At 48.7% G+C, this 22,143-nt stretch overlaps 3 protein-coding genes across 3 annotated transcripts; 2 read left to right on the forward strand and 1 right to left on the reverse strand.

The window, feature by feature from the left end:
- Positions 1-57: 57 nt before the first annotated feature.
- Positions 58-4,407, forward strand: LOC117839092 (phenylalanine--tRNA ligase alpha subunit, cytoplasmic). The gene is made up of 18 exons (XM_034719344.2): positions 58-315; positions 406-528; positions 622-720; positions 989-1,045; positions 1,242-1,297; positions 1,389-1,481; positions 1,798-1,888; positions 1,974-2,011; positions 2,101-2,139; positions 2,596-2,672; positions 2,745-2,829; positions 2,902-3,001; positions 3,146-3,242; positions 3,329-3,400; positions 3,493-3,559; positions 3,636-3,761; positions 3,966-4,020; positions 4,132-4,407. Exons 1-18 carry the CDS (start codon positions 145-147, stop codon positions 4,180-4,182), a joined length of 1,497 nt encoding a protein of 498 aa, XP_034575235.1. The 5' UTR covers positions 58-144; the 3' UTR covers positions 4,183-4,407.
- A 641-nt stretch (positions 4,408-5,048) lies between these two features.
- On the reverse strand, positions 5,049-8,227 carry LOC117839099 (cytoplasmic tRNA 2-thiolation protein 1). The gene is made up of 10 exons (XM_034719356.2): positions 7,987-8,227; positions 7,531-7,645; positions 6,941-7,083; positions 6,683-6,802; positions 6,488-6,600; positions 6,314-6,406; positions 6,185-6,225; positions 5,814-5,880; positions 5,617-5,728; positions 5,049-5,299 (listed from the first exon to the last, which is right to left on the reverse strand). Exons 1-10 carry the CDS (start codon positions 8,101-8,103, stop codon positions 5,159-5,161), a joined length of 1,062 nt encoding a protein of 353 aa, XP_034575247.1. The 5' UTR covers positions 8,104-8,227; the 3' UTR covers positions 5,049-5,158.
- A 6,004-nt stretch (positions 8,228-14,231) lies between these two features.
- On the forward strand, positions 14,232-15,863 carry LOC117835921 (cyclin-dependent kinase inhibitor 1). The gene is made up of 4 exons (XM_034715290.2): positions 14,232-14,796; positions 14,902-14,966; positions 15,084-15,275; positions 15,471-15,863. Exons 1-4 carry the CDS (start codon positions 14,371-14,373, stop codon positions 15,544-15,546), a joined length of 759 nt encoding a protein of 252 aa, XP_034571181.1. The 5' UTR covers positions 14,232-14,370; the 3' UTR covers positions 15,547-15,863.
- Positions 15,864-22,143: the final 6,280 nt, after the last annotated feature.

Below are 22,143 nucleotides of genomic sequence, written 5' to 3' on the forward strand. Positions count from 1 at the left end.
GGAAACTTGGCTGCCAAGTTAGCCCACTGTTAGAATGAACCGGAGGCCGGAACCCCAACTTCGCAAGACGACTCCATTGCTTGCCCTTCTGTCATCTGACTCTCGGAAGCCTCGCCGCCGCCGCCGCTACCACCTCCTTGCGCCATGGCTGAGAAGTCGCCGGCGGCCGACGTGGAGGCTGGCCTCCTTGCCCACCTTAACTCCACGGGCGAGGTCCCCGACTCTCGCGCCTTCGCCTCCTCCCTCGGCGTCTCCCACCTCGAGCTCGAGGGCGTCATCAAGAGCCTCTCAGCTTTCCGCATCGTCGACAGCACCGTAAGCCTCTCCCCGTCTTTCCTCCCCCCCGAACACCAAGATTTATCCCCAACCCCGTGACCTGACAGGCTCTTGCTTGCCTTACCGCAGGATATCATCAAGGAGACTTGGGTGCTCACCGACGAGGCCAAGGGCTACGCCGCCAGGGGATCCCCCGAGGCGCAGCTCGTCGCCGCCATCCCACCGGAGGGCGCCTCCAAGGACGCACTCAAGGTGCGGTTTTTTGCTTATAGGGTTTTGTTGTTCGACATGACTGGAGGGTTTTGCTTTTGCCGAATGCTTATGTTTAGATTCGTTGTGTAATAGGCGAAATTGGGGGATGCTTTTGATGTGGGCATGAAGGCTGCTGCGAGGAACAAGTGGATAGGGTTCGAGAAGGGGAACAAGGACTTGGTCCTTAGAAAGGTATGGATTTGAACTCATTGTGCAATGTGGGTATGTAGACGGCAGCTTTATATGCAATGTTGTTTGCCATAGTGGCTTTCATGGATTTATTGGTTTTTCTGCTTTAGCATCTTCGTGCCTATACCCAAGCTATAAAAATTATTGTACCGCAAATAAGTAGGTCTGTTCGCTCAAGATGGTTTGTGGGCTTTGTGCTTCTATCTTAGTCCATCAGTTTCTATGTGATTATGTCACATCTAATAGTTCCTCTTCCTTTTCCTGTATTCAGGTTGAGAATGTCAAGGATGAGTTGCAAGAGCAGCTTAAAAGGCTAGAGAATGGCGAGGTTTGTGTACTGGTGGTGGCTCATCAATTTGACCCTATAATTCACATCTTTCATGGAATCAGTCGTTGGACTTGGACTGTGTTTTCACGGCACAAATAGTTGTCCAGCATGTGCCAAAAAAAATATTGTTTGCTATTTTTTCATTACATTTTACTGTCGATTCTTCCCTTTATAAAGGAAAAGCATTTGAATGTAGGTTGTTCCTGATAGAGTGATTGATGATTTGAAGAGAAGAAAGCTTATTACGAAAGAGTAAGTACATGATCTGAAGAGATGAGATTCTTTTTGATATATGTACTATTGTGATCTTACAAATTTGTTCATCTACCTTGATGCTCAACAGGAAATCGATTTGGTACTCACTAAAGAAAGGGCCTGAGTTTGTTGTGAAGAGAAAAACTTTGGCAACTGATGTGACAACAGAACACCTTAGGAGGTAATTTTATGTCATTTCTTTTAAGTTAGTTTCCAAAATTGAGCAGATTCTCCTGTTTGTTGACTATATGATTAAATTGCTAGCTTGGTATACTCTATATACGAAATTTAGTACTCCAGATTGCTTTTTTAGGTTGCCTGCCTGGTATTATCAGTTTATTATGTTAAATTTGGCATTTTTAACTAATGCTTGTTTCTCAACCAACGCATATGTTATCTGCTTCTGAATGAATTTATAAGGATATGGAATGTTTGCTACATTATTATCTGTGCAAATTGTGAAGTTATCATTTTGGAATGAATTTTTTGCCCTTTAGTGGTGACTGGAAGGACCTTGAATTCAAAGATTATAATTATGGAGCTCAAGGACAACCTATTGCCAAAGGTTATGTGCAGCCTTTGATGGAGGTATGTCTATAGTTTGTGCAGTTTACCATGCCACCTTTTCTGATAAATTGAGTAACTCCAAACTATAATTTGTGATTTGCTTCAGGTTCGTGAGGCAATTGAGAACATATTTATTATGATGGGGTAAGTAAAAAATAATTTATTTGTCATATTTATATTGATCTAGGCATTTTCAGAAAGTGTATATTCATTGTATTGTATTGGCGGTGCAGATTCACTGAGATGCCAACCAACAATTTCGTTGAAAGCAGGTGTGTTCTCCTACAACAAAAAACAACCATATACATATAGGCCTTGTTTGTTTCCGCTTATAAGAAGCTTCAGAGATTTCCCACCAAACACCTTGCTTATTTTCGCTTATTCTCGCTTATGTGGTAAGCCGCTTCAGAGATTTGAACTATAAGAATCAAAAAGCGAGAAGCGAGAAAATCCTTGCTTAGATTATAATCCAAGCATGACTGAGAGAAGCGGAAACAAACAGAGCCGTAGTACACCGTGTGATGGTGATGATGATATGCACTAAAATAATACAAGAAATGCAGCTTTCTACATGCAACATTTTAGCAGTACTAACCTGTGATCTTTCAATAAATTTCCATGAGACAACACAGAATTACCTTTTAAGGGCAATGTAAAGATTTGCTGTTTGCTGTTGTAAGGGTACCTATATTCCTAAATACTGCATCTGAGTGCTCTTTCTTTTCTAGCTTCTGGAATTTCGATGCACTGTTCCAGCCACAACAGCATCCTGCTCGGGATTCACATGATACATTTTTCCTGAAAGGTATGTTTGAGATATTGTACAGCCTCATGATTAAGTTGGATGCTTATCTTAGTTGTCCGTCAAATTTTGCAGCCCCTGCAGCTACAAGTCAGCTGCCTGAAGACTATCTTGAGAAAGTAAAGCAAGTTCACCAATCTGGGGGCTATGGCTCCAAAGGGTATATCATCTGATATTAGTGTTGCACCTTACCTCCAAAGTCTGCAGATATATAATGATTGTTTATCTGCAGATATGGTTATGACTGGAAACGGGATGAAGCAGAGAAAAATCTTCTTCGTACTCATACAACTGCTGTTTCCACGAGAATTTTGTACAAGCTTGCTCAAGAGGTAAATTGATAAATTGATAAGTTCTGCTAACTACATTGCAATCACTAGTATTGCATATTTGCCAATCTTGGTGTCATTAGATTTTTGCCATGCCTACTGTGTGGTTGATCACATTTTTTAATATGATTATCATTTACCTTTCAGAAACCTTTTGCTCCAAAGAGATATTACTCCATTGACCGGGTTTTCAGAAATGAAGCGGTTGACCGGACTCATCTTGCTGAATTCCACCAGATAGAAGGTCTGTTCTGTCTTATATGGTTATTTATTTGATTTCCCATAAATGTATCATGTAACCATATTTGACATGCAATGCCTCTTTTTCAGGCCTTATCTGTGATTATGGTTTGACGCTTGGTGATCTGATTGGTGTATTAGAAGATTTCTTCTCAAGCCTAGGTGCTAAATCCCATCTGCTTTATCATAAATCATAATACATCATGCAAATATCATGCCCTAATTATATTCACATCTTTTGTTCTGGTTCTTAGGCATGTCAAAGCTGCGGTTCAAGCCTGCCTACAATCCATATACTGAACCAAGCATGGAAATTTTCAGGTCACTAAACAACTGCTTTGTTATTAGTATCATGATTCTTGTCGTTTCTGAGTCGTTGTAGCTCTTCTGTTTTCAGTTACCATGATGGTTTAAAGAAATGGGTTGAAGTTGGTAATTCAGGCATGTTTAGGCCCGAGATGTTGCTTCCCATGGGACTGCCAGAAGGTGTTAATGTTATTGCATGGGGTCTTTCGCTTGAAAGGTATATAGCATTGCTTGCTCACATTAAGGTTGCAGTAGTTTAGGATAGTGTGTTTTCCAAAACAAATACCATAATTACAAAAGCGGCTGATTGATCATGAGAAATGTGTTCTGTTTTTGATAGGCCATGGAGAAATAAGATCGATATATGTTTTTGGAGATTTATTAAATTATCTAACTAGCTGTGTTCTGTTTCTTCATTCAGGCCAACGATGATTCTATATGGAATTGACAACATTAGGGACCTGTTTGGACCAAAGGTATTGTGCTATACTGTTTCGTGAAATTTTATCCTTGCTAATATGAACCTATTTATGTCCGCCAAATTTATCCTTGCTAATATGAGCCTATTCATGTCCTGTTCTTTCCAGGTTGATTTCAACCTCATCAAGAGCAACCCACTATGCCGTTTGGGACTATAATGAGTTGGGGAACGCAGCAAGGCCTTTTTTTGCTGTTGTACTTCCTTGAAGCTGAAATCCCAGCACTTGTACTTTTTGACAGAGGAGGTCCAAATCGCAAAATGTAACAAATCCATTTGTAGATTGAAGCGGGAAGATTGTTGTGTTGAAAGTCTGTAGTTTGTGTACTAACAATTTTGAATGATACGGGATTGGTACCCAAAAGAAAAGGTTGTTTATGTTCAATCTTTCTGAATGTTTTACTACATGTCATAAGTTGTAAGTCCAATCCTTGTGAACAGAAGCAGCCGTTTCCCTACTTTTTTAAAATCTGCAGAATTGTGGTGGCAAAGGCTTCCTGATCAATTTTTTATTTTTTATACTTCGTTTGCTTCTTGAGCTCGGACATTAAAATAAGGGTAAATGCAATCAAAATTCAAGATTGGATAAATTAGCCGACGTGAAAACTTTAGAAACCCCATTTGCCTGTCAAAATGGAAATAACGTTACGAGGCAGGTGTAACATAATTTCAAATGCATTAGTTTGAAATATTAACGTAAGTTCAATACAGACCTAGTTTTTATTTCTCCAAAATTCTATATAAAAAATAAAGATCAGTTCTAGGTTAGCGTATGTTCTACATTCACTTCAATTCAAATTTTATCTTATTTGTTAGAAAAAAATTACAATTCATAGTAGTGCTAGTACAGCTGAAATTTTATCATTTTTGTATCTTACAAGATCAAGTTTGCATCAACGTAGAATAAAACCTCACGAGTCAGGAGCCAGCTTTTGGGATTGAAGCTAGCTAAAGATAGTGTCAAGCAGTCAAGCATGTGTAAGGGAACTACTGTTTTTGTGGTTCACGGCTGCAGTCAGACAATAATGAATGGTCACAACAATCGGATTGATCAAATAATCAGTGACCAGTAAAACAATGATATAAATTACATTACATTTCATTACAGCCTTTTTGAGAAAAATTGCAGTAAAGATCTAGAAGTCGAAGTTCCCGTGCTTCCCTTGTAGCCTCGATGTATTCCTCTCAGCTCCAGGACCCGCTTTAGTCCTTCCAATGCCTAGTTTTGGCAAGCCCCGATTTAATCCATCCAGCAAGACGCATGCTTTGCATAGTTTCTGTCGCAACAGAAGTTCACATGTTGAGTTACTTTAATAGAAAATGTTTAGGTATTACCAAAGATAATTAACCAGGGCTCATGCAGTTTGGATTCTTGGGTTAACAGTTCTTGCATGTCGTGAGGACAAAGCAAAGGCTATAGGCACATCTAACATCTTACGAGTAGGTTACAGAGTAAAAGAGGTGCCTTGAACCATTATATGTATGTAATTCACATGATTCAAGAAAAACTAGTCATCATTGTGTCCTAGCAGAAGCATAAGTCTTCAATTATTCACATGCACAATAAGAATTAAATATCATGTCGTGACAATACCTGACTAGAAATGTAGCCACAGCGTTCACACGTTCCTTGCTCTGGCATTCGTGTAGTTGTGGAGATTCTAAAATTTTCACCAGATTTTATGATGTCCAATATAGATGTAGGCCTGCACCATTGATCATCTACTGAGCCAAGGGTACTGAACTAACAAGCAAACATGCAAAGATTATATGGGAAACATCCTTCGTTACCTCATTCTTTCTAAATCTTTAATAAATTCACGAGCAAAACCCCGGTATGCATTTGGTGAATAGATGCCTGAATCAAGATAGAATCAAATAAGCAAATTCTCAATTCTAGCACGGGTCAAAGGAACTAATAGATTTGTGGTACATATTGCATCAATTGTTGAGGAATGAAGTTGAGAAGGCTTGTATAATACAAATGTGTATAGTATTAGTGAAATAAAAACATGGTATAAACTAAGATCCTAGAGTAGATAGTGATGGTTGGAATTTTGATTGAAGTACCATTCTAACATCTTTGGATATTGGAATAAAGTGGTATGTTTCAATTGCAGAGGAAATGACAAGAACAGAGTGTCAAAAGAACCAGGTATTACATTCTGTGGAAAAGTAGTCCAGCTTTTTGAAGTATGCATACGTGTCGAACAGTCAAGGATTCAAAATAAACTCAAATCAAGCCAACATAATAGTAAACAAAAATATGAGATATTTCATACAAAGGATATATGACAATCTCCTTCTCGTAGGTGTATTTGAAAGGCTTGCATCTTGGGATTGGCCCGTCTTCACCAGTAGTTATGAATGTACATCTACTTAACCTATAAAAGAGAAACACAACATCAACCAAAAGTATAAAAAGGAAACTTAGCAAAATAGCTTATCCTGCAACCGACACATACCTTGCAATATCACCACGCAGAATGTTCAGCAAGACTGTTTCTGCAATGTCATCTGCATTATGGCCAGTTACAATCTTATCAGCTTTCAGGAGAGCAGCACCTCTGTCTAGTGCCTAGAATGAAATAGATTATCAGTGAGATTGGGTCTAGTTAAAAAAACAAATACACCGTGCAAGTTTTGGAGGTAAGAACTACCTGACGTCGAAAAACTCCACAGAAAGTACAATTGTTTTTCAGACCAATTGCTTTCACAATATCATCCATTGTCCAGCCATAGAGATCTTTATAGGAAACTATCTTCAGCGGTAGGCCATACTACAATAAAAAATGGTGAACTTAATGAATTAGGGCTCAAAATGTCGGCAGAAAAGAGAAGAGGAAGAAGGAGGGAATTTTGACAGTTAAGGTTCAAGAAGAACTGAACAAATGTCTGCTACAGTGTGTAGGGGGAACCTGTATTTCATTCCTTTTAACAGTTTCTAGCGAGTCATCTCTATATCCTGTGATTCCTTCATCGACTGATAGAAGGAACAGATCAAGACCATAGTTGTGACGACGGTTTAACTCCGATATCACATATGCAAGCACAGTTGAATCTGCATAACAGCAAATAAAAGACGTGTTGGAAATTGCAGGAATTTAACTAGGAAAGAAGCGTGTGGTATGTAAGTATGTGACTATAAATGCATAACAAACACGTCTTTGTACTAGACGGAGGCTTAATGGCTTGATACTAACCCTGATGAATGGTTTATCATATTCATGGTAGAGCATCATCTGATCTACTGTTATCAAAATTAGAGAAAATAGAGCAATGGCACGCAGGCATAAAGCTCCCAAGAAGACAGTAACTCCTTCCACATTAGCCATATATTCACTTTACAAAATAATTATAGCACCACTCCATAAGCAATTCTTATGAAGTGTATCTATATATTTAATCATTTTAAATGCATAAAAACTGAAACTAAGGTGTACCGAGTACCATAACAAGTAACTGCTACTTCATTAATCACTGATGACACATACAAGCCTGCACATACCTTTTCCCCCAGAAGCTCCGATTGCCACACGTTCACCAGCTTTAAACAGAGTGTTGTCAACAATAGTTTGATGAATTTCGTCCTCAAAGACGATGTAGAAGCATTCCCTACAGATCTAAAACAAGATATATCTAAGTACTCTTATGGCAGATGAATAAGTTCACAATATTTACTAGAAGCATCCACGAAACAAGAGTTCGGCTATAGGACTCTACATAGCAGAGGTTCAAGGAAACTTAAGTCTATACAGGAACTGCACAAGCTTTGACAGTCTTGTGTTGCACATCATAAGATCAAGCAACGACCCCTGAGCTCCCCCCACCCCAAAGTTCGCAAAAATAGCAATCCTTGTGATCCTACTAAATTTACCACATCTACAGAGTTGGATCCAGCGCTGGAACTTCTCAAAACATTGAAAAAATTGCACCGACGGCGTGGCGATGGGACGGGGCTCACCTGCTCTAGGGTTTTGGGTCGCTTCAGCGCGGCCTTCCGCTCGCCGCACCGCACGCAGAGGCGGCTCCCCGCCCTCGACGGCGGTAGCCTCGCGCCGTCAGCGGAGGAGCTGCCCATGTTAGGAGAATTTCTGACGGGTTCGAGGAAACGGCCGGCAGCGAAGTGGCGGCGCCGGCGGGAGGGAGGGTGCGGCAGTTTGGGGGAAAGGCGCGAATAGTGAAGTGGGCTCCAGGTTTTGGGCTTTTGACCCCAAGAGGCCGATTTATTTGTGTTAGCTATGTTTTCTTGTTCTCGTGGGCCTTTATAAGCTGTGGATTCCGACCCAATCTCTCAGTCGCTCTTGAAAAGCCTTCTCTCGATTCTCTCTATGAACCTCCTTTTGTCTTGCGAGATACTTTTCATTATCGGCATAAGAGTGATACTGATACCGTTACAATTTGCACATAGGAAGGTGCTATAGCAAAAGTTTGGCAGTGCCACTACAGTTTACGTGTGGTCGGTTCTGATTATGGGACTGACAGAGACGCGCTAGCTAATCTGGTACGCGACGCAGAAAGACATCAGATCGTGAAAGCCCTAGTCTGAAGATCAGTGGCGGAGGCCCATCAGCCATCACGAGCCCCAGGACCCTCGTGGTTCCGTAACTGCTAACAATGGGAAGAATTGCGCCAGGAGCAGCTAAGAGATCGTAGAGGTAGCCTCTCACACACGATGGGATAGCGACACATTATTGTTTCTTGCCTTGGAAATTTCAGACTCAACAAAGATGCAACGTTGTTACCGGGTACCTGACGTAGGAAGCCCGGCTAGCTGAAAATTCGCCGACTGACAAAATGAAGACGCTGGCCTTTTCTTACCGTGCTACAGATGACATGTATGACTCGATTGTTCAGAGCCTGACCGTTTCCTTAACGTAAGGCGACCGATGCATTAGGTCTTTTCTCTCTCACGATAAAATTTTCTGTTGCTATGCCAATTCAGTAAGAAGGAACTTTTCTTATCGTTTTCCTTTTTGTCACTCCGTCCTTTTCTTTGTTGCACGAAGAGTTATGCCGTTACAATTTGCACATGGCAGCAAGGTGCTAGCCAAGCCGATGATTAGCATAACAGCTTTTACGCTAATCGTGAAAAGGAGGTTGCTTTTACCCCCCTCATCTTTATTTTGGACACACGTAGCTTTTTCCTACCACCGGGGGCCAAAAAGGAGGGAATATTTTCGTTGCCCATCCACCCCTATCATGCACGAAATCATGGCATATGACGCTTTTGCGCGATCCATCTCGTCTCTCCCCCAACTAATCAAGCTCTCTTTGAGCACCTTTCCTTTGCTTTTGCCCGTCTCTCTCATCATCATCATCATCATCATCATCATCATCACAAAGCTGTAGCTACTGGTCTTACCAGTCATCTCACCATCCATCCATGCATTTCAGCGCACCTAACTAAAAAAACCCTGCGGAAAATTGCCAAGCTTTTTAGCCTACGGCGTGTCGAAAATTAAAGGAGGAAGCGCTGTGTGATCTCAAAGGTGGTGGATTCGCACGGCCCGGTCCGGTTTCGACGGCTCGTGCGTGAGGCCATTTACGCATGGAACCCAACGCGCCCCCCGTCCACCACCCTCCCGCCGGCCAAGCCCCGTGCGCATGAGGGCCATGAATGCCCGGCGGAATGGCAAGCTTCCATTCTTCCCGGCCTCCGCCTCCGTGTGAGGAGAGGTCACGCCCCGCTCCGCTGGCATAAATGGTGGCCGTAAACGAGATCACGAGGGGGCCCGCCCCGTGCGGCGCGACGGCAACGGGATCACGCCTTCCGTTCCGTCCCACGCGCAAATTCATGGCGGTGGCGTCGGACGGTGGGAGGGAGCACCGTCCGTGCCCCATCGCCACTGGTCCCGGTAACTAACGACAACTAACCGCATTACCATGGACCTGGGCTGTCGCCTCCCCTGCACACGGCAGCAGTTCATCCCTGTTTCGCCCCCATCGACGGATGGATCGAGTCTCTGCAGATGATCCGGACCATGCACCCTGTTGAGATGCCAGTAATTTGGATCGTTCCCTAGCTAGTATAATTTGGAACGGAATCTTGAGAGGGGATGGGACGATGGGACATGGGAGTAAACTGACTGCTGAGACCACCAGCCAGAGGTCCATCCATGGGTCGATCTCGACCGGCAGCAGGAGCAGAAAGCAACGCAACAGCGGCGCGGCAAGTACCCCTTGGAAAGGATGCCGTTGATTCCCACGGCCGCGGTCGCGCTGGGCCGCCGCGGCACGCGCCGCTGCTGCTAGCTACTGGATTCGATCAGCTGTGCATGCGGGTGTCCCTCGCCTTCCATCACTGACACCGACCGCCGTCTCCGCGTCTGGTCCACTCCTCTCGCTGCCGACGTCTCCACCAAGCAAACGAGAGCGACCCCATACCCTTTTTCCATTTTCTGAACCGGCACGAGCAGTTCCTGTGAACCACCCGTTTCGAGATAAGATTGCCTGATTTGAGAGGCCATTACATTGAAGCAAATCTACATGCTCAACTTGCCTGCAACCCACATTGACCTGCATGAGTCCAAGAAGATTGCAGCGAAGCCAAGCATGGACAGCGAAGCAGATGATTCTACTGCTACTTCCTACTAGCGGTTTAGCTAGCCGAGGCATCAAGAGCAATCGCATCGGATTCCTCCGGAAAACGGCAAGCAGCGTTTGTCAATCGGAGGATGCGGGTACGACGAGCGGTCCGGGGCACGGGGAGGATACAGGATAGGAAAAGAACAAACCGCCCGAATAACTGCCAGGACCCCGTCGTCCATGCCATGCAATCCGCTTTCACCAGCCCATGCCGATTCACTGTGGCGCCGCTGCTCCGCCACTGTCACTGTCCCTGTCCTTCCCTGACTGATCCGTTGCGTTGGGTTGCACCCGACCCCCGTCCCATGGATGGATGCTGGGGCGACTGCTCAGGCACAGAACGCCAGGGACCATCTAGCGCAGGGAAAGGGATGCCAAGGGCCAAAAGAGAAGGTTCTTACTGCCAGACTGCTCAGGCCGGGTTTTCATTGATGTTTGCTCGCCTCTGTAGTCTGTAACATCTGTTCAACTCTGATCCTGGTACCCCCTACTACTGTTTTCTGCCACCGGTGTAATTTTTGTCAGCTATAGGAATTACTGGCTTACTTACTGCCAAAAGAACAATCTCTCTAATTAGAGCAGCTATTCAACTTGCAGAATTTTTTTGTTTGTTTTAATCCTTCTAATTGACACTGCATTGTTTGGGCTGCACTGCTACAGGCATGGTCAATGTGTCTTTAGCAGTAGTGCCTCTGAGATTCCTGGATGCAGGATCCGGTATATGCTTTGCAGGTCTGGTATATTTCTTGGACGCAGCTAGTGTGCTCCTGTCATTTGGAAATGGATAAGTAGGACCTGCCTGACTCTGATAGTCTGATGTTACTTGGCTTCAGTTTTACTGTTTAATACTCTGATTACTTCCAGCAGGGCAGCAGGAAAGTAAATTTACTCATGGCTTGGTCTTACTTTTGTCCAAAATATTACCGTGGATTAAATCGGCTGTACTATTCTGGAGCCTCCCTATTACCGGATAACTCCATCAACTACTGCTCTGTTTTTTCTCTCTGACGGGAGGAGCTCATCAATCAGATGATAGCGTTACTTGATAATTTAACTGCGATTCGGATCGAACCATTTGTCGCGATTAGTGAGCCACATGATACACGAGAAGACGGCACAAAACTTCGATTGGTCAGATCGAAGCCATGCATGTGACTAGCAGATCTTCCTTTAATTTGCTCCTTGTTTTCTTCACACATGCAGTGGTTGAAAGTTTAGTCCGCAGACTGCCCAATCTGAAATCTGTCTTTTTACCTTTTGTCCATTGTTTTCATTCAAACGGATCCCAATCCGTATGCGTCGGCTATTAGTGTATCCTATGGCGAGGTGTCCGTTTGTGACGTGGTAAGGGGCATCGGATCCATTTGGACTATGAGACGAAATACCATCTTATAAAAACACAACGGAGGGAGAGAATCCAAGGCTTGCACTACACCAGAGGTTGGAGCATAGCATACAACATTCTTTTCTTGTCTTCCTTCATTCCTTGGAGGGCGTACAAGCAAGGGCAGATAAGAGTCAGGTACTGTCGCTGTCCACCACTGGTATATATGCCCGTCAACTCCCCTCAAGCGTCAGTCCTAAAAAAGAAAACAACTTGCCTTGCATGTATACGCATGGGTGGTCAACGAATGACCTTTTCTTAGATGCTATTTTTCTGCACTCTGGAAAAAAATGATTTTTGTAAAAAAAAGAGGGTTGGACAAAGATACTGCAAGCAATACACCGTACAGACGTAACAATAACATGGGAATAGAGGTGGAAATAGAATTGTCAATAGCTGGGGTGCCCATTTGGACCACAAACGCCCGGCCAAAAACAATACGGACGGTGCATTGCACCGCGAAAACCGTGGAAAACGGCATGATCAGCTTACTGTGCCTGCCGTCGATCTCGCCAAGATCAGCAAAAACGCAAGAGTACAACACAACGCATCCAACCTGAAGGAGCCATGCACGCATCGACCCCCGCAGACCTCCAAGCCCAGCGCGGCCGGGGCCGGGCATGATGACACACGTGCACGCCCGCAGCCCGTCGGAATGTGCTCAGCCGACTCGTCTCGGCGTGGCGCGGGGGCCCCGTCCAATGGGCGCGAGACAAGCAGTAACCACCTCTGCGCGCGGCGCTCCCGTCCGCGCGGGTTGATCCGGGACGGTACGGGACCCTGCCCTGCCAATACTGTTAAAACTGCGATCGATCCGGCTGCTGCTTTTTTTTTTAACAACAAGATGCACACAAGTAACGCATTCCACATTCATACCACACACACGCGTGCGCGTCCATATACACACTTATGGAAGAGATTGGGAGGACTAAACATCTGCAGCACCGGAACGTGCAGTACCACTTTATGCGCACGCGTGTATACTTTAGCGAACTCAGGGCTAATCTGAACGTAATTGAAGAAAAACTCCGATGAAGCACCTAGGTCCGATCTAGAACCCGACGGGCTAGGCGCTGCTGGGTCTGGGACTTCGAGGAGGAAGGAGAGCACGGCCCGGTAAAAGCGACACGGGCAGACGGCCGCGTCCTGCGTGGATCTGTACGGGGTGGCCGACTGGCCGGTGGGCATCAGCGCCCGAATCCGGCCAACTTGCCTCGCCGCCCTGCTAACTTGCCATTTACAGTCTGGTGCGTGCCTGCATGGGCATGTTCCGTTGCTCACTGCCCATCTGATAGCACTCTGCTTCGAATTCAAAACCTACCTAGTTTGACACCGGGATACCGTTCCAGTTCCCAATTCGCATGGCGTACAGGCGTAGTACGGCAGACGATTGCAGCAGAGCAGGTGCAGGTGCAGGGGCAGCCTCCTGCACTGTTCGCTGGACCGGGCCCGTCCTGCTGCTGTGTGCCAAACAGCACGCTTTTTCAGAGAGAACCTTTCGAGAGTTACTCCACTGCTGTACTGCTCCGTCTGCCGCAGACCAGAACCGCAGAGCACCTAGCCCAAGTTTCTTTCGTGCTTCAGGTAAAGGCTGCATCGCACCAGAGCCTGTTACGTTCATGTCTTCTTGACTTCTTTTCCTTTTTTTCCCTCTCTCCCGTTATTCGTACCCCGTAACGTTTTTATCGACGGGAACAAAGCCTGTAACGCGAGTTTCGCAACGTCTCTCTCCGTATAAAAACTGAATGTATGGTACGGTGCGGCCGGTTAAACGCGGCACCGTTCAGCTCCTCCTCGCCGTTAGGATTTCGAATTTGAAACCCCACACCGAACCCCACCCCCAACGGCACGGCACGCCAACCGTCGGATCCGCCACGTCACACGTGTCGGCCGCAGGCACGAGGGGGCCTATCTGGTAAATATACGCGTGCCAGGCGCCGAAGCTTCCTTCCGTTACGTTGTGTTTCCGTTCGGGGGCCTGCGCCGCGCCGTTCCCACCGGCTGCACCCCGTCGCCGCCGCGCCTCCCCGCGGGCGCGTGGTCCGCGTACCGGCCGCGGCAGGTGGGGCCGGCCGCACGCGACCGGCACCGCGCGGCGCATCCCGTCCGCCGCCCAACGGCCAGATCCGGCTAACGGCGCCGTCAGGGGGGAGGCGATCCTGGCCGTCGGATACGGATCCCATTTCCCATCACCGCGGCCGCGGCATCTTATATTTGTACGCGCACGCGACCGCCCGACGGGGGGTCGAGAGAATCCAAAGCGCAAGCGGCAGCCGCAGGCAGCGCCGCGCAGGCGTGAGAGGGAGGAAAAAAAGAGGAGGAAGCGGCCAAGGGGGGGAAGCGAGGGAAGGCCAGGGCGGCGGCGTGCGTGGTCAGATGGGGAAGTACATGAGGAAGTGCAGGGGGGCCGCGGGCGAGGAGGTCGCCGGCGTCGAGGTCACGCAGGTCGTCGGCGTCCGGACGAGGTCGCGGACCGCCGCCGCGCCGGCGGTGGCCGGCGGGGTCGCGAAGGTCGCCCCGAGGAGGAAGAAGGCGGTGACGCCACCGAACGTGGCGGCGGGGGAGCCTGGCGCTGATGGGGACGGCGGAAGCTGCTACATCAAGCTGCGGAGCCGGACGTTGTTCATGGCGCCGCCTCAACAGCAGCCTTCGGCGCCGAGGGCTCCGGTGCCGGCGGAGGCTGTTGCTGCCGGCCAGGGTGCGGCGCTCGTGGCCGGGCTCTCCCGTTGCTCCAGCACGGCGTCGTCGGTGGACATCGGGTGCCAGGACAGGAGCCTTGCCTGCCGCTCCGACACTGCGGAGGTGAGAGATGGGAAACCCTAGAATTCAAATTCGGAAATGGTTCGAGATCTCCAGCGCCTCCCGTTGCTGAATTTCGTGGTTTGCTTTGGTTTGGGTGCTCTACAGGCTGGCGGGGATCACATCCTGGAGATCTCGACAAGCAACTCGGGGAACGACCCGGGCCGCGAGAGGTGGGAGAATTCTCCTTGTTTTCTCCCAAATCCTGTTGAATTATGCTTCCGTCCTGTTGAATTATGCCTTCCGGCGTGCTCCTGACGTCGTTCCGCTCGTTGTTTCTGAAAATTCAGGAGGGAGACGACGCCATCGAGCCGGGCGCAAGGCGAGGTCAGCGATCTGGAGTCGGATCTGGCGGACCAGAAGAACGCCCGGTCGTCGCCGGCGACAACGTCGGCTCCCCAGCTGATCACGCCACCGGCAGATGAGATCAGGGAGTTCTTCGCGGCGGCCGAGAAGGCGCAGGCCGAACGCTTCGCTGCCAAGTAAGTTCGTAGTCGTCGTCAAGCTACCCGCGTCCAGAAAATTACCGCGTGCTACTAGTAGCATGCAGCGTAAAGTTACTGGCTTTTACCGCACGCAAAATTTCTCCTCGTCTTCGTGGCGTGTGCCGTGACTTGCCTCGGCCGGCGGCGTGCTATGATCTGACGTGCGCGCCTGCGCTCTCCCCCCTTGGGCAGGTACAACTTCGACGTCGTCCGCGGCGTGCCCCTCGACGGCGGCCGGTTCGAGTGGACCCCGGTGGTCAGCATCTGAAGCGAGCGTGCAGCTAGTACAAAGGGATCGGAAGCTAGAAAGAGAGAAGAAAAGGATGCCCCAAAAAAATAACGGAAAAAGGAGAAACCAAAGAAGAAGAAGAAGAAGCATCATAGCCTAACCACCATTCAACTGTTTTTCGTTCATGCCTTGCTTTTCCCTGGAGTAACATGTAGAATCGCAGTAGTATTAATTTACTGTTTATTCAGAGAGGTTATCTTGACCCCTATAGATCATCATCCGCTTACTGTAATTGCTCTCCTGTATTTCGGATGGAATTTAATTTACTGTACAGCAGCTAGCTGCCTTCTTGCAAATCTGATTATTATCTGAGTTAACCACCCCCCATGTGGATATTGTCCTCCTCCCCTCTCCCTTTGCGTTGCTGGTCCTGAATCCTGATCATCCTTCCGCATCACGCTATGTTCCATCCATCTGGATCGTAGTACTTCGTTTCGTATCAACCTCACCGTACCGGCCTAAGGTGAAAAATGAAAATTTACCATCCGTTTCTATGGATCCAGAAGTCAACCCGCAAATTCGTAACAAATCTGCAAAGTTAATTTTTTTTTACCTCGCTATATAGGCTTGTGGTGATGTACAGCGCACACGAGCGATCTCGGCGAGATTAATTTTATCCCCATCACCTGCATCTGACACGAAGCAGTAGTACACGCAGCATAATCGATCCGTCCATGCATCTACCACTGTATCCCAGGACAGGCAAACTGCAGTGGAGGCTTCTATGGCGTGCCGTGGAAAGAAGGTTACGGCGAGGTGGGCCCCGCGCGCGGCCCTGGCTCTCGCCGAGGCGGATCGCGCGCTCTAGCTAGTGGAAGCAAGTCACCTCTGCCTGCCATCATCAGGCATCAGCGCAGTTAAAAAGGCGGGGTTACGCAGTAAATCGCGATTGGAGTAAGCCGCGAACCATGATTAGCGTGGTGACCGCCGCAATTAAACAAGTGTTCAGCACACATGTTACTGGGAGATGAGGTGAGATGAGATGGCTTTGGATCATGTGAGCACATGGTGGGCAGGGTGGCAAGTGGGGATGGGGGGAGAGCAAGGAATGTTACTGCCATCGGGATCTGGGCTGCTCAGTAGGTTGGTGAAAACTAGGAAGGCCAGGCCAGGGAAGGAGCAGACGGTGATTCTGATTCGGCGCCACTGCACTGCCGGCCGCTTGGTGGCTTTGCACTGGAAGGGAGTGGGGCTTTTCTAATGCTGGACCACTGTTTACCTTGATGCCCCTGCCCATGGGCTGGCTGGCTCAACGTTTTCTGGCCAGGCAAATTTGCCCTGGGACATCGTAGAAACTTATATTTGCCAGTGAACATCGTTGAATCTTGGTCCTTTGTGCTTATTTGCGGTGGACACCGAAGTGAATAAAATATTTATTTTTTCTTCGGTGGGAGGAAAGAGGCTGGAAAGTCGATTTTACCCTATTAGAGTGGGCCCCGCAGGTCAGGTTTCCCTCATCTTCTATCTCGTCCGCTGCTCTTTTGTTCTTCGGCCCGGGGTGATGTCGTCTATAGCTGGGACAGCAACAGCGGCGTCGGCGCGCGTCCACGAAGACTCCAAGCTGTGAGCCCGCGGCGCCGTTGCCGGGGAACACCGGGGGCGAGGCTGAGCCAGAGCCAGTCCCAGCGCCGCCATTGTCGTTGCCCCCGCTGGTGCTCCCTACCTTTGGGCTCTGGTGGATGCCGGCGGACTGGAGCGGCCCATTGCTAGCAGCTTCGGCGCTTCATCGACAGCGTGTGCGTGTTAGCGTGTGGTAGTGCTAGTCAATGTGCATCGCAGAGCAGCTGCATCTTCCGAGCCGGGAACAGCCGAGGAGCCGCTAAATCTGTGCCCGCACAGCGCTGCGCTGCGCGCGGTGAGTGTACGCATGCGCATGACGCTGGCTTTCAGTGCTGCGGAAGCGCGCGATATGCCGATATGGCAAGCAGCATCAAGCCATTTACACAATAAATCACGCAGCCCCGCTGGCCACGTCGTGAGGTGCAGAAGCTAATAGAGGGCAGCAGAACGCAAGATGCAGAAACTAACATATGCTAACTGACTTGCGGGACCCTTTTTAGCAAGGGTATAACTGACTTTACTCCCTCTTTCTCTCTCATCCAATGCAAGAAATTAATATTTTATTTACTTCAGTGTCTAACAGAAAATATGTACAAAGTAGCAAATGTCCATTAGCAAATTTAGTGTTGAACGATATCCGCTAGCAAATATCACGTTTCTACGATGTCCCACAGCAAATTTCCCCTTTCTGGCCGGTTGCTAGTCTAGGTCTAGCCCAATATGGAAAAAAAAATCACTCCGCTGGTTCTTTGTGCAGCTGGTACCTGTGTATCGTCGTCCAAATTAAATAGTGTATTCAGTGTCAGAATGTGTTTTTTTTTCAGACATCTGAAAAAGAACTGACATAAAAAAAATAAAGATTATGCAGAGTTTTTTCATGCAACATTATGGTGGCTTTACTGGCCAGGAACACTATACATTAAAGGCCGACATAGCATTGCAATGATGTTAGTAAGATGAAAGATGAGCGCTTGGAAACTCTGGCATGGTGGTAGTTGAGAGCATAGGAAATGAAAGATGAGAAGAAGAATAATGTTGAGCAGACGTGGAAGAAAGAGTCAGGTTGATGATTGGGGGAGATGGGCGCCATGATCCAGCAGTCGAGAGCACGTCACGTTCCAGCGTTGATGGCTGCAATAAACAAGCAGGCTTAGCGGCAAGCCGAGATCCGCGGATGGTGGGGGCGATCTTGGGAACCCGGGCGGCAAGCGCATCCCATCAGCCAGCCGGGGAGCATCATCAGCGCAGCGGGCTGGGGAAGCCAAGGCTTTGCTTAGAAAAACGCCAAGAACCGTATGATAATCAGGGGGGGCAAGGGTAAGTACGCTTTGGGGAAGCAAGCGTGGCCGGCCTTGGAGTCTGCGCCGAGGAAGGTGAGGATCCCCATGCCGGTGAGACATTCCGCGAAAACCATCAAGTGGTGGCACTGAAACTGTGGTTTTTTTTTAGTACTTCCGTCTGGCCCTTTTGGAGTTTTGGGTCCTAGCTTTGGGGGTCAGGTAGTGGCACAGACTGGCAGGGTTCATTCCTGTCACTTGCTGACCTGCCTGTCTCTGCCATCAGGTCTGCCAAGATCTGCAGCTCCCATCTAGAAGAAAACTTTGTTTAGAAGACGATGCTGTAACTGTATGCTGACTTGCTGAATCCAGAGGGAGTCTGTTGCTCTGCTTGGCATAAATTCGAAAAGTGGAGCCTGCTGTGACAGTGGGTAATAAGAAATGAGCAGAGTTTAGGGCAGATGGCGTCAGTTAACGCCCAAATGCTGGCCATCAATTCGACGGATCCTTCATGATCTGCTGGTGCTACGAGTACGGATACTGTATTAACTGTGATGTCTGCAAATTCCGGTGGAGTAGCAACTAATCACCTACTCCTATCTGCATGATTCGATCGGCTCAGGCAAAGCGACAGGCAGATCGACCAATCAATAGCGCTGAGCGGGTGGGCGAGGAGTACAGGCAAAGGACGATTCGTGCTGGAGCAAGCAGCTACGAACGATAGCTGCGAGGTGCGTGCGAGGCAACCACATGTTCCTTTCAGTTTCAGCACTGTGTCGAGGGTACTTGATGCGCACGTACGTGCCGCATATTTGTTTCTGTTGTTTGGCGCATTCAGTACTGGCTGCTGGCTGCTGGCTGCGCAACTTGCGTAGCGTGTACGAGAACGGATTGGATTTGCAATTACGGAGCAGTGGATGGTTTTCGTGCGAAATCCGTAGGTGCTCAGGGGAAGATCGGCTACGTCTTTGGATCCGATACGGGCATTTACGACGGGGTTAATGTAGCTAGCTGAATTTGTTTTGAGGGAACTGAATTTTTGTTTCGATGGGGAAACAGTATTTCAAGTGCATGGAAAAGCCTGGAAACTACGTATTTCCAGTTTGTCGCTTAAAACAGACCAAAACATCAGGCTGGAAAAGGAGGGTGGGAGCAAAGCTGGCGGAGAACACTTCCAGTACTGAAGTGGAGAAAGCACCGAGACAGGTGCCCGGGGAAGGGGAGAGATGGGAGAGCACCTAGCGCCGCTCGGCACCCCACCGTCGCTTGGCACCCCTCCGCCGCCGCCGCTCGGCACCCTGCTGGCGAAGGCTCAGCCCCACCGCAGCGCAACAACTACACCCAACCACCAGACAAAATAATGGGTTGCTGTCTCCCTCACTCCCTGCGGCGGAAGCCCTCGACCTACACTACTTCTCGGAGGCGGAGGATGAGAGCCCATGCTCTCGTTGCATCAACGCGAACGCATCCAAAATAGGCGACACAAAGGTGACGGAAGACACAAGGCTGCTGGAATCCGAGGACGAGATGAGCGGCGACACGGCAAAGGAGGCCCCTCGCCGGATTCCCTCAGTGGTGGTCAGGCCGCGCTCACACAAGGTATCGTACAAGGACGTCCTACTCAAGCCTAGGACATTCAAGCCAAGTTTCCCACGCGTGCCGTCAGATCACGCCGAGCACGGGTGGTTCCATGAAGTGAGAAGGAGGACGCCGTCGAGGAAGCGTGCTGCTTCGGTCTGGCTCCGATTGGGCGCTGGTCAGAGACACATTCAAGACGGCCTGGGAGAGAGAAGCATTCAAGCCTCGAAGCCGTGCACCTCAAAGCACTGGCTTCAACTACTCAAAGCCAAAGCAGGGAATCGGTGCTTCAATTGCCTCGCACCTGACCACTGCATTGGTGACTGTCGGGATCCGCCACGGTGCATCTTGTGTCTGAGTTTTGGACACAAGGCTCGCTGCTGCCGCTCCACAGCTTCAGCTTCCTCTGTTCCCAGCTCCGTCGCCGCCTGTCCTACCCCCCGCCCCGCTGTCGTTGCTTTCCCGACCCTCCGCACCAATGCCACAACCAACACCGGTGCCTCCGCTGCATAAGCTACTGCCTCCACTGCCAAATCCTACTGTGAACAAACAACGCGCCACCGAGCATCGTACTCCGCGTGCCGTCCACCAGCTGCAAGGGGGAGAGCGCCTGGGGCTCAAATGGAGCCTGAGCTCATCCCTAGAGAGGCAAGTAGAAGGTCAGACCATGTCACGGTCTGTGTGCCGCGCTCCGTGGCAGCAAGGGAGGAAGAGAGACAGTTGTCTCTGATAGCGCTCGTCGGCGTGCAGCTCGACGACCGGGCAAAGCTCTCTAGTCAAGTCATGTGTCGTGATGCCCTGCAGCAATTTTGCATCCCTGAGCAAGACTTGGGTGTGAAGCGCTTGACAACATCGACGTTCCTGCTCCAATTCTCCACCCCCGAGCAGCGCACTGCGACACTACGCCTTAGCGGCCTTGCTGCTGGACGCACCGCCCTTCGGCTCATGCCGTGGACGCGTCAGGTCAATGCCACTGCATCTAAGCTCCACTACCGAGCAAGAGTTTGCATAGAGGGAATTCCAAAACATGCCCAGCAGCTTGAAACTGTAGCTAGACTGTTCAATGCTCCAACTTTCATAGAAGATTTTGATAATGACAATGAGACTGAGAAAGAGCAAGATTGCCTCTGCCTATGGGTATGGACTTCTAACCCGGATGGTTTAGCCAAAACATTAACCCTGAAAATTGCTGAACCTATCACATATCCTGAGGAATACTACTGGCAGATTGGCGATGTTGAGCTCCCAACCACAAGAACCGGGCCAACAGAGATGTTAGACTATGAAGTGACCATTCATCTGGACCGGGTTTTCAATTATTCACCATTGCCAAGTAGTCCGACAGAAAGGAGCTATCATAGTGCTGTTAGTGGCCTGCCCGATGACCGGTATGAGGATGGATGGTGAGTTAAACATCGATTCAGCTGGCATTATGGAGTTCCTGATGATCGAGTAGTTCGTCGCCGTATTCTAGTGCAAGAAAGGCTTGGGGGCTGCCATGACAGGTCGCCGCCGGGAGGCGGAGGGGCCCGTGGTCGGCCTCAGATGCAGCACCCACTGCCCAATTGGCACAATTTGAATTTGGTGGAGGATGGAGGGCTCACGGGAGGCAGTAGCAGCCATGGTGACAGGCGCGACAATTATGGCTGTTGCCATCAGAGTGGGGGAGAGCCCGTGACGGGGAACAATACTCTCAACGGAGAAGCCGTCCAGGATAGCAATGAACTAGAGCAGAAGCTATGCAAGTCAATTTCTGATGGTCAGGACCAGACTTTGCTCTTTGATGAAAGGGATGTAAAGAACACGAGAGCAGACCCAATGGCAGAGGAAGCAGCATTGATGGGTACTCAGCAGGACTGGCAGCTTTGGGCTCAGGACGGCGAAAGGGCTCTTAGTGCAACAATAGGGTATGGGTCACCTTGACACCCCAAGGAAAAAAGAAATGAAGCCCTGTCAGAGTGCCTATTGACAATGGCAGCCCAGGTAGCGCAAGAAGGCCCACAGGTTCAGATGGCAGATTTTCAGTCTTAGCTTCAACAGAATGACAGAGAAATTAGGAAAATGGAGTCCATAGAAAACAAAAAGGGCATGGAGAATGGCACAAACTAGGTTCATGGCCAGGAAAGCGCTCACCAGATAGCTATAGTAGCTAATGAACGCG

Source organism: Setaria viridis, chromosome 1 (genome assembly GCF_005286985.2).
Source record: "Setaria viridis chromosome 1, Setaria_viridis_v4.0, whole genome shotgun sequence".
Classification (NCBI taxonomy): Eukaryota; Viridiplantae; Streptophyta; class Magnoliopsida; order Poales; family Poaceae; genus Setaria; species Setaria viridis.